At 47.2% G+C, this 12,049-nt stretch overlaps 2 protein-coding genes across 2 annotated transcripts; both read right to left on the bottom strand.

The window, feature by feature from the left end:
• Positions 1–6,599: 6,599 nt before the first annotated feature.
• On the bottom strand, positions 6,600–8,610 carry LOC139539333 (splicing factor, proline- and glutamine-rich-like). Its single transcript, XM_071342155.1, has 3 exons — positions 8,481–8,610; positions 7,703–8,079; positions 6,600–6,950 (listed from the first exon to the last, which is right to left on the bottom strand). Exons 1-3 carry the CDS (start codon positions 8,608–8,610, stop codon positions 6,600–6,602), a joined length of 858 nt encoding a protein of 285 aa, XP_071198256.1.
• A 530-nt stretch (positions 8,611–9,140) lies between these two features.
• LOC139539332 (splicing factor, proline- and glutamine-rich-like) lies at positions 9,141–11,151 on the bottom strand. The gene is made up of 3 exons (XM_071342154.1): positions 11,022–11,151; positions 10,244–10,620; positions 9,141–9,491 (listed from the first exon to the last, which is right to left on the bottom strand). The coding sequence occupies exons 1-3, from the start codon at positions 11,149–11,151 to the stop codon at positions 9,141–9,143; spliced, it is 858 nt and encodes a 285-aa protein (XP_071198255.1).
• Between the last annotated feature and the right edge of the window lie 898 nt (positions 11,152–12,049).

Here is a 12,049-nt window from a genome sequence, read left to right as displayed (position 1 = left end):
ATAATATGAGGCAAGCCACAGCAAACAGGAAAAGGCTTGGTACAGAAGCACGTACTGGACATGGCTCTAACAGAGTGTGTGCATCTCTTGACTTGCCCCACTTCCACATCTCCCTCCAAAACAACACCCTTGAATGGCTCAAATAATTGCTGCTGGAGTCGACGTTCTTTGCTCTCATTATTTATGGTGTTGTTTTTGGAGGTTATGCAGTAGCGCCACTTCTCTATTCCTCCTGGGACTCGGAGACAAATAGAATAATGTGGGAAATGAAGAGGCAGCTGTTGAGAGGCAAGAGCCTGAATTTGTGTCTCTCTGAGAGTGCCACTCGTCATTGGCTTCAAATTTGCTCCAGCAGGCCTGGTGGCAGCTGGGATTACAGTGGTGAGGGGCATACCTCTCTCACTCATCTCCTCTCTCTGTTTTTCTCTCTTTGATCTATCATCCTTTGTTTTCACTGCCTTGTCTAACAGTAAATCTAACAGTAAATGTTAAGCCACAGTTGTTGAGAAAGGTAGCATTTGACAGCTCCTCTTGTCTGCTACACTAATGCTTTTAGTTCCTCCAACCTAATATTAGCTAGCAGCACAACAAGGACTCTGGTGATACATATTGTATGCACTGTACTTCCCAGAGCGGGGAAAAACACGTTGCCATACAAAATAGTGGAAAACTCAATGAGTAAAATCCCCACAAACAACTCAGCGGCATCTTTGCGATTTATAGGGGTTCAGCAAATTTCAAAGCCTTTATAATTAAGCGCATCAATGTATTTGTCATCCTGTTAAATCTCCACTTTGATCCACACTTATCTCTCACTGTACTCGTTATCCAAGGATTCTTTTGGCCCAAATGATCGAAGAGGCCTCATGATCGAAGAGCAGCAGCACACTCCTAATTCTTAACTCACTGCCAGTAGCCACCCATCGCTGCCTTGATTCCTCTATTCCACCCCTTCATCTGGCCACGTTGAAATAATTTAAAGCCGGGCCCACCCTAATAGCATCCTCCACCTTGCTTCAATTTCACTATATGATAGGTAAAGGAGGGCTTACTGACTGGCAGGGTTATTGGATTTGGGCTGCAGCACAGAACATTAAGGAGAAAGGAGAAGGGCAGTATAATGTACATGGACGGATGACAGGATGTATGATGATCATGATAACCATAATCACTATCATCACATTCATCCTTATTGTTCATCCTCAGCAGCAGCAGTAGCAGCAGGCCCACAGGCGGAAGCACTACCATTAGTAACAAACAGGAGAATACACATAAAAAACACAGCAATCTCATCTTAGTACAATCACTATGTTGCCCACATAATGTAGGACTGACAACTCCTGATGATATGCAATCACTTGGTATTATCTTGAATGCATGCATGGAGCATGTAAAAGTCTCCATCAAGAATAAGTATTTCATTATAAGTGGAGTTAAAGAACGGCACTGAACTGAAACAGAGTTTGCACTTATACAATGTGCATGTATTAGGGGACTGGAGTCAACTCCATTTTTAGGGAAGTGTTCACTAATTGGAAGATTACATTTGATACTTCCAATGAGGGAAAGTGCATATCTGTACCCTCTTTTGCACTGCATGAGTGACATTATGCCATCACTAACAGAGAGGCTCTGAAGTGGACTAGGTAGTCGGGGCACACTGTGTAGTCTATTCTGTCAAGTGGTTCAAGATGCTGGGCATGTCCTAAAATGCGTAAATATTGTTATTTGGCCTTGTATAGGTATTTTGAATGAATTAAAATAGAAAACTGGGAAGCTTTCTTCTGTGAGATAAAGAGGAACTACTATGTGACACATTTTTACTATGTGACTAATTTATCAACCATTCAGGCATTTTTTTTTTTTATTTAAAATGTTCAAGCCTTATTTTTAAAGTGGGTCCACTTAAAAAATAATGATCCAGCCCATTCTTTTGATGTCCTCAAATGACAAAATATGGAACAAATAAACATATACAAACTGACCAACACAGCAGCAGTTACTCTCATTAAATCTAAACAATACAGTCTCTTATAAAAACAAATGTTCCCTCTAATTGTGAATTCGTCATTTGGCATGATGAGGGGAGGAATAGTTGTTTTGAAATTATAGTGGTACATATTATGGTTTGTCCTCATGGAACCCTGGCTCTAACACTGCCTTTTGCACAGCTCTCAGGGATATTGCTCTTCCGTCCTATTTATCACAACTTCCTCAGTCAGAAAAATCTCAATGGCACCAGGCAAGCAATTCTCAAAGGATATATCACCCTGTAATGTGCTCAGATGTTGTGAGTCAAACATAGCCAGCTCTTTCTTCTGCAGGTGAACAAAAAGGATGTTATGCATGAGAAACCACCAGCAATTTTCTACCATTTCTCCTCAGTCTTAAATGGGCACTCATTTTCATTCACCCATTCTATTGTGTGAAGTGTTTTGGTATGTCTGTTACACAAAATTATGCACAAATACTGAATGTAAATGTGTAGACTGGAATTGTTTTTCAATTACATTAGAATTAAAATATGTAGAGTGCGTATTTGCAGTATTTCAGATAACAGAGTTATATTAATACAATAGGAATTCAGTTTTAAGTGTCTACTAAATGGTGAGTTCAAATTAGGGTCATGCTACCTGAGGGCTATCCTTTAAGAGAAAAAGGGTGAAATCACTCAGACGTTATATTAAGTAAGCAGACCCTTACAAAAAACAGGTCAACTTAGCAGTTTCACATGTGAAATCAATACATTTTCACAAGTGAAACAGCTGTTATCATATGTTGAACTTACATTTCACATGTGAATTCATAATATATATTTACATGTATTAAATTTAGAGTTCACATGTTAACACCGCCTTTTCACGTGAGGAGAATAACATGTTTTCACCCTCCTATGTGAATTGCAGTATCACATGTGAAAATTGGATATGCAGTTTAACATTTGAAAATCATTCACATGGGAAAATCTCACTTTCACATGTGTACATGTGAAATTGCATTTTCACATGAAAAAAAATCAGGTGAAAATCACATTTGTCGTTTCACATGTACCAAAAAACTCCACTTCAAAATCTCACTTTCACATGTGGAATTGCAGATTGAAATAATATTATTCTCCTCACATGTTGCAGTAGCAATGTTTCTACCGGTGGAATTAGGGTGACCACATCTAAAAAGCCCAAATGCAGGACAAGGGAACGATTTTGCAAGACATTGATGGAACCGTGGACAGAATAATATTTTTGGGAGCAGGTTAATGGATCTTGTTCAAATGGTGACATTGTTCTGCTGTATAAACGTCAATGCCTGTTAAATATCAAGGAAGTTGAGAACACAATTCTTAGTATAGCATACACAAATAATGATATTGAAAGCCAAACATAAACCCAAAGGTATTGATAGCAAAACTAAATATTGCAAGAAAATCATGTAAAACTTTTTTTGCAAATGGATGAATATTTTTAGCAAATTGATGATTTTAATTTTTTTTTTAAATTATATTTATGAATTAAATAAAATACCTCCCTCTTTCCTATAATAACCTGTCCTTTGCTTTCACTGTCTTTTTTTGCAGTTGCAAGTTTTGTCACATTCATTCCAGCAACATACCACCCGGCATCCCGCTGCTGGTCCCCGGACGGGAGACCAGATGTAGCTGGAAGTGGTGAAATTAAAATGTTATATTTTTTTTACATGAGGGGAAACATGAAACTTCACAAGTGTCCGAAAACCACGTGTTTTTTCATGTGGTTTTGGAACGATAGGGGAAACGCTAATGCTCTATACTAGCACATAAACTGAAGCTCTATATCTTGACTTAACATCATGGTACGGTTCTTTAAGCATGGAGTTAAACCTTCTAATCCCCTATCACAGTGGACTTCGAATGGCCTAAACCCAGATCTGGGCCTGTTTTCTCCCTTGGCTGCGTCTCTGACTGTGGTAAAACCAAGCAGCGCTCCAAATAATGGCGTACCTATTCAGTCGTGAGGAGTGGAGGAGCAGATTTGTGGCCTCTGTGAGATGGATGGCGATACCCTTTCTTATCCTCTGTGTAGCAGTGTCTATTCAGACGTGCTGGCAGTGGAGTGAGCAGCCTTCCATCCTCATTGACCCTGCCATGGAACACAAAGAGAGAAACTATTAAAGATACATGGTTCTGAGAAGAACACAGCCTTGCAAAAGAACAGACCTTACAGAAGAGATAATGGTTTGGAAGAGTGCATGTTTGATTCTGCATTTGGTAGGAACATTGGCATTGTCTCATGAGGACATGTGTTGTCGTTGAAGCTGAAAGCTCATGGGAGACAGCGTTCTATGCCATTTAATGAGGGACTGAGAGGTGTGTGTTAGTGTTTGTGCGATGGTTACACTTACACTTTGCAATACAGTTAGTACAATATTTACACCTTGAGAAAGTAGCGAAGTCGGGAGTTACTGCAGTATGACAGTCTGTAGAATCATCCTTTACAATACATGTTTCCGTAAAAATGCATTCAGTTTTCTACTGCTGGCATCATAAGAACCCCAAGGATATTCAAGAGTTGGCTTGAAGTGACTAGAATATAAATATCTCTCCTAATTCAATGTAGAAACAACACTAAGTCATGTGTGGGTCAAATTAGAAGAGTGGGGTTCAGAACATGACAGAGATCGAGTTCCCATTTGAAAAGGTATGGCAAACCACATAGAGACATCACACAGTCATGATTACTTGCATCCTTCCCAGAGAAAGGTAGTTTGACAGTCTAGTTAAGGAGTCAATGACTGGCAACTGATGACATTCATAACTATATATTCCCCAGGATCACAGATGATGAGCAAGGTAACATTTCTTAGAGGGATTAGACTAGAGGTGAAGAATGAAATGGGTGCCAAATGTGACTTGACATAACCATTAAACACAGTGGAATGGTCATGAAAGTAATTTAACTCGAACCTTACTACAGTAATTATGTTAACTGGGTGCATGTGCATTTTCACCATTCCAATCAAATTTGACTAATAGAAATTATGAAATTTCACAGTTTTGACCTGCTAATTAGCTATCAGGCCATGCAACAATGGAATTCTTTGGAACTGTGAAGTTAGCACCTCTTGATTGCTGAATGTTGGATTGTTTTAGGATGAGTGTACTTGAAATCATAGACTTAATGTAATAGAAAGGAACATTGTTAGGATCCAGCAAATCATTAATTTATTGTTCTAATGATGTGTTCAGCGGAGGGCCCGGGGAATCAATTGTTGGTGAACGTCCTATGGAATGACATGATGTTATTGCCTATGTCACAACAATGTTCTTCACCACCTCGATGGGAGTGCTGTGGCTGTGAGTGTGTAATGGTTATCATTGTCCCTCCTAGATCCTCTGGCCTGCCATATGAAATCATCTTCGTTGAGTCCACCTGCCCTTGACCCTGTCCTTCCTCCACACTGGAGAGAGACTGTATTCTCAGCACCGCCTGGCAACTCAAAGTCATCTGGACGCTCACGACACGGTGCAGGACACTGGTTGTTTATAAAAGAGATTGACATATAGAATATATACCTCCCTTCGTTTGTCTTCCTTTCACTGATATTACATTTCATAACTCATAATAGTCAATGAACTGCACATTCGTACGCACTATTCAAAAGCTCTGTCATTGCCAATATATTTCCAATATTTTCTTGTGAAAATACTGTATCAAAGAGACAGTGGCCGATAACGTCAACACATCCTACAAAACCCCCCTGTAGTAATAATCATCAGTCGAATAAAAAACAGATTACAGCTGTGAAGTTTGCATATGTGGGAGATATTATTGAAGTCTAGGCTGACGGCTCTAGCTCTCCCTGAAATGCCATGGACATTGTCCAGTGCATAGCATGAAATGCAGAGATAGCTTTTAGGCATTTCTCTTTTAGCATCAGTTTAAGAGCTGCATCACTAGCTAAATTGCCAGAGAAAAAAGCTGCTGGCAGAAAGACACTTGATCTCTGGCCACTCACAGTATAAATAAAAAATCTATATTAGAACCCTGCATTTCTGCTTGGGAGAGACATAGAGTAGGTCGGGTAGGCGTACATTCTTTATTATAATAAGAATGAACACTGAACAAATTAACCAAAATAACAAAACGACACGTGAAGCTATACAAAACGAGTGCTGACAGGCAACTACACATAGACAAGAACCCACAAACACCAAAGGGAAATGGCTACCTAAATATGATCCCCAATCAGAGACAACAATAAACAGCTGCCTCTGATTGGGAACCATATCAGGCCACCATAAACATACAAATACCTAGACCTACAAAACCCTAGACATACAAAACCCCTAGACAATACAAAACCCCTAGACAATACAAAACCTCTAGACAATACAAAACCCCTAGACAATACAACAACTAGCGTATCCACCCAGGTCACACCCTGACCTAACCAAAATATAAAGAAAACAGAGATATCTCAGGTCAGGGCGTGACAGTACCCCCCGCAAAAGGTGTGGACTCCCGGCCTCAAACCTGAACCTATAGGGGAGGGTCTGGGTGGGCATCTACTCTTGGTGGCGGCTCTGGTTCTGGACGCCGCCCCCCCTCTTTACGCTGATCCCTTTACGCTGATCCCTTTGTAGAACCGGACCGTGGATCATCGCCAGACGCTCTGGACTGCGGATCATCGCCGGAGGCTCCGGACTGGGGACCGTCGCTGGAGACCCCGGACTGGGGATTGTCGCTGGAGGACCCGGACTGGGGATCTTCGCTGGAGGCCCCGGACTGGGGATCTTCGTTGGAGACCCCGGACTGGGGACCGTCGCTGGAAACCCCGTCCTGGGGACCGTCTTTGGAAACTCCGGACTGGGGACCGTCGTTGGAGACCCCGTCCTGGGGACCGTCTTTGGAAACTCCGGACTGGGGATCGTCGCTGGAGGCTCCGGACTGGGGATCGTCGCTGGAGGCTCCGGACTGAGGACCGTCGCTGGAGGCTCCGGACTGGGGATCGTCGCTGGAGGCTCCGGACTGGGGATCGTCGCTGGAGGCTCCGGACTGGGGATCGTCGCTTGAGATTCCGGACTGTGGACCGTCGGTGGAGGTTCCGGACTGTGGACCGTCGGTGGAGGTTCCGGACCGTGGACCGTCGGTGGAGGTTCCGGACTGTGGACCGTCGGTGGAGGTTCCGGACTGTGGACCGTCGGTGGAGGTTCCGGACTGTAGCCCCTCGTTGGAGGTTCCGGACTGTGGCCCGTCGTCGGAGGTTCGGGACTGTGAAACATTGTCGGAAGCTCTGGACTGGGAACTGTCGCCGGAAACTCTGGACTGGGTACTGTCGCCGGAAGCTCTGGACTTGGTACTGTCGCCGGAAGCTCTGGACTGGGTACTGTCGCCGGAAGCTCTGGACTGGGTACTGTTGCCGGAAGCTCTGGACTTGGTACTGTCGCCGGTAGCTCTAGACTGAAAACTGTTGCCGGAAGCTCTGGACTGGGAACTGTCGCCGGAAGCTCTGGACTGTGGAGGCGCACTGGAAGCCTGATGCGTGGTGCCGGAACTTGTGGTACCGGGTTGATGACACGCACCTCAGGGCGAGTGCGGGGAAGAGGCACAGGCCGTACTGGACTGTGGAAGCGCACTGGAGGCCTGATGCGTGGTGCCGGAACTGGTGGTACCCGGCTGAGGACACGCACCTCAGGGCGAGTGTGGGGAAGAGGCACAGGCCGTACTGGACTGTGGAAGCACACTGGAGGTCTGATGCGTGGTGCCGGCACTGCTGGAACCGGGTTATGGACACGCACCTCAGGGCGAGTGCGAGGAGCAGAAACAGGACGTATTGGACTGTGGAGGCGCACTGGAGGTCTGATGCGTGGTGCCGGCACTGGTGGTACTGGGCTGGGGACACGCACCTCAGGGCGTGTGCGGAGAGGAGGCACAGGACGTACTGGACTGTGGAGGCGCACTGGAGATCTGGAGCATAGAGCTGGTACAATGCGTCCTGCCTGGATGCTCACTTGAGCCTGGCAAGTGCGGGGCGCTAGCACAGGACGCACTGGGCTGTGCAGACGCACCGGAGACACAGTACGCAGAGCCGACGCAGGATATCCTGGTCCAAGGAGATGTACTGGAGACCAGGAGCGCTGAGCCGGCACCATCCGTCCTGGCTGGATGCCCATTCTAGCCCAGAAAATGCGAGGAGCTGGAATAGAGCGCACCAGGCTATGAATGCCAACTGGAGACACCGTGCGCATCTCCGCATAACACGGTGCCTGACCAGTTACACGCTCCCCACGGTAAGCACGAGGAGTTGGCTCAGGTCTCCAACCTGACTCAGCCAATCTCCTCGTGTTCCCCCCCTCCCCAAAAATGATTGGGGCTGCCTCTCGGGCTTCCAGGCTAACTGTGTCCCCTCGTATCGTCGCCGTTCCTCCTGCGCTATCTCTACCTGCTTCCATGGTAGGCGATCCTCTCCTGCCAATATTTCCTCCCACGTCCAGGATCCTTTACCGTCCAAAATCTCGTCCCATGTCCATGATGTCTGCTCCTTCTGAACACGCTGCTTGGTCTTTTTATGGTGGGTTCTTCTGTCACGTTCGTCGTATGAATCGGACCAAGGCGCAGTGTGGTAGACGTACATTCTTTATTATTATAAGAATGAACACTGAACAAACTAACCAAAATAACAAAACGACACGTGAAGCTATACAAAACGAGTGTTGACAGGCAACTACACATAGACAGGAACCCACAAACACCAAAGGGAAATGGCTACCTAAATATGATCCCCAATCAGAGACAATGATAAACAGCTGCCTCTGATTGGGAACCATATCAGGCCACCATAAACATACAAATACCTAGACCTACAAAACCCTAGACATACAAAACCCCTAGACAATACAAAACCCCTAGACAATACAAAACCTCTAGACAATACAAAACCCCTAGACAATACAACAACTAGCGTATCCACCCAGGTCACACCCTGACCTAACCAAAATATAAAGAAAACAGAGATATCTCAGGTCAGGGCGTGACAGTACCCCCCGCAAAAGGTGTGGACTCCCGGCCTCAAACCTGAACCTATAGGGGAGGGTCTGGGTGGGCATCTACTCTTGGTGGCGGCTCTGGTTCTGGACGCCGCCCCCCCTCTTTACGCTGATCCCTTTACGCTGATCCCTTTGTAGAACCGGACCGTGGATCATCGCCAGACGCTCTGGACTGCGGATCATCGCCGGAGGCTCCGGACTGGGGACCGTCGCTGGAGACCCCGGACTGGGGATTGTCGCTGGAGGACCCGGACTGGGGATCTTCGCTGGAGGCCCCGGACTGGGGATCTTCGTTGGAGACCCCGGACTGGGGACCGTCGCTGGAAACCCCGTCCTGGGGACCGTCTTTGGAAACTCCGGACTGGGGACCGTCGTTGGAGACCCCGTCCTGGGGACCGTCTTTGGAAACTCCGGACTGGGGATCGTCGCTGGAGGCTCCGGACTGGGGATCGTCGCTGGAGGCTCCGGACTGAGGACCGTCGCTGGAGGCTCCGGACTGGGGATCGTCGCTGGAGGCTCCGGACTGGGGATCGTCGCTGGAGGCTCCGGACTGGGGATCGTCGCTTGAGATTCCGGACTGTGGACCGTCGGTGGAGGTTCCGGACTGTGGACCGTCGGTGGAGGTTCCGGACCGTGGACCGTCGGTGGAGGTTCCGGACTGTGGACCGTCGGTGGAGGTTCCGGACTGTGGACCGTCGGTGGAGGTTCCGGACTGTAGCCCCTCGTTGGAGGTTCCGGACTGTGGCCCGTCGTCGGAGGTTCGGGACTGTGAAACATTGTCGGAAGCTCTGGACTGGGAACTGTCGCCGGAAACTCTGGACTGGGTACTGTCGCCGGAAGCTCTGGACTTGGTACTGTCGCCGGAAGCTCTGGACTGGGTACTGTCGCCGGAAGCTCTGGACTGGGTACTGTTGCCGGAAGCTCTGGACTTGGTACTGTCGCCGGTAGCTCTAGACTGAAAACTGTTGCCGGAAGCTCTGGACTGGGAACTGTCGCCGGAAGCTCTGGACTGTGGAGGCGCACTGGAAGCCTGATGCGTGGTGCCGGAACTTGTGGTACCGGGTTGATGACACGCACCTCAGGGCGAGTGCGGGGAAGAGGCACAGGCCGTACTGGACTGTGGAAGCGCACTGGAGGCCTGATGCGTGGTGCCGGAACTGGTGGTACCCGGCTGAGGACACGCACCTCAGGGCGAGTGTGGGGAAGAGGCACAGGCCGTACTGGACTGTGGAAGCACACTGGAGGTCTGATGCGTGGTGCCGGCACTGCTGGAACCGGGTTATGGACACGCACCTCAGGGCGAGTGCGAGGAGCAGAAACAGGACGTATTGGACTGTGGAGGCGCACTGGAGGTCTGATGCGTGGTGCCGGCACTGGTGGTACTGGGCTGGGGACACGCACCTCAGGGCGTGTGCGGAGAGGAGGCACAGGACGTACTGGACTGTGGAGGCGCACTGGAGATCTGGAGCATAGAGCTGGTACAATGCGTCCTGCCTGGATGCTCACTTGAGCCTGGCAAGTGCGGGGCGCTAGCACAGGACGCACTGGGCTGTGCAGACGCACCGGAGACACAGTACGCAGAGCCGACGCAGGATATCCTGGTCCAAGGAGATGTACTGGAGACCAGGAGCGCTGAGCCGGCACCATCCGTCCTGGCTGGATGCCCATTCTAGCCCAGAAAATGCGAGGAGCTGGAATAGAGCGCACCAGGCTATGAATGCCAACTGGAGACACCGTGCGCATCTCCGCATAACACGGTGCCTGACCAGTTACACGCTCCCCACGGTAAGCACGAGGAGTTGGCTCAGGTCTCCAACCTGACTCAGCCAATCTCCTCGTGTTCCCCCCCTCCCCAAAAATGATTGGGGCTGCCTCTCGGGCTTCCAGGCTAACTGTGTCCCCTCGTATCGTCGCCGTTCCTCCTGCGCTATCTCTACCTGCTTCCATGGTAGGCGATCCTCTCCTGCCAATATTTCCTCCCACGTCCAGGATCCTTTACCGTCCAAAATCTCGTCCCATGTCCATGATGTCTGCTCCTTCTGAACACGCTGCTTGGTCTTTTTATGGTGGGTTCTTCTGTCACGTTCGTCGTATGAATCGGACCAAGGCGCAGTGTGGTAGACGTACATTCTTTATTATTATAAGAATGAACACTGAACAAACTAACCAAAATAACAAAACGACACGTGAAGCTATACAAAACGAGTGTTGACAGGCAACTACACATAGACAGGAACCCACAAACACCAAAGGGAAATGGCTACCTAAATATGATCCCCAATCAGAGACAATGATAAACAGCTGCCTCTGATTGGGAACCATATCAGGCCACCATAAACATACAAATACCTAGACCTACAAAACCCTAGACATACAAAACCCCTAGACAATACAAAACCTCTAGACAATACAAAACCCCTAGACAATACAAAACCCCTAGACAATACAAAAACTAGCGTATACACCCTAGTCACACCCTGACCTAACCAAAATATAAAGAAAACAGATATCTCAGGTCAGGGCGTGACATTTTGTTACATTACAGCCTTATTCTAAATTGTATTAAATAGTCGGTCTCCCTCATCCATCGCCACAGAATACCCCATAATGACAAAGCAAAACCAGATTTTTTAAAATTTGTGCAAATGTAAAAAATATAAGTAGTCAGACCCTTTACTCAGTACTTTGTTGAAGCACCTTTGGCAGCGATTACAGCCTTGAGACCTTTTGGGTATGACGTTACACGCTTGCCACACCTGTATTTGGGGAGTTTCTCCCATTCTTTTCTGCAGATCCTCTCAAGCTCTTTAAGGATGGATGGGGAGCGTTGCTTGTTGATGGAATTTATATGTTTAAATGAATGATTAGAATATTCCACCCTGAAACTATATAATTGTATGTAATTGATTAGAACCATCAACGAAATACATTAGAATAATCAAATTATTATTAATGATGTGTGTAGTCTTAGTCAGTAAAATTATAATAAATGATGTGTGTAGTTTTAGTCAGGATTAGGGTGAAACA

This window comes from Salvelinus alpinus, chromosome 15, assembly GCF_045679555.1.
Source record: "Salvelinus alpinus chromosome 15, SLU_Salpinus.1, whole genome shotgun sequence".
In the NCBI taxonomy this organism is placed as follows: domain Eukaryota; kingdom Metazoa; phylum Chordata; class Actinopteri; order Salmoniformes; family Salmonidae; genus Salvelinus; species Salvelinus alpinus.
This window is presented reverse-complemented; position numbering and strand designations above follow the sequence as displayed.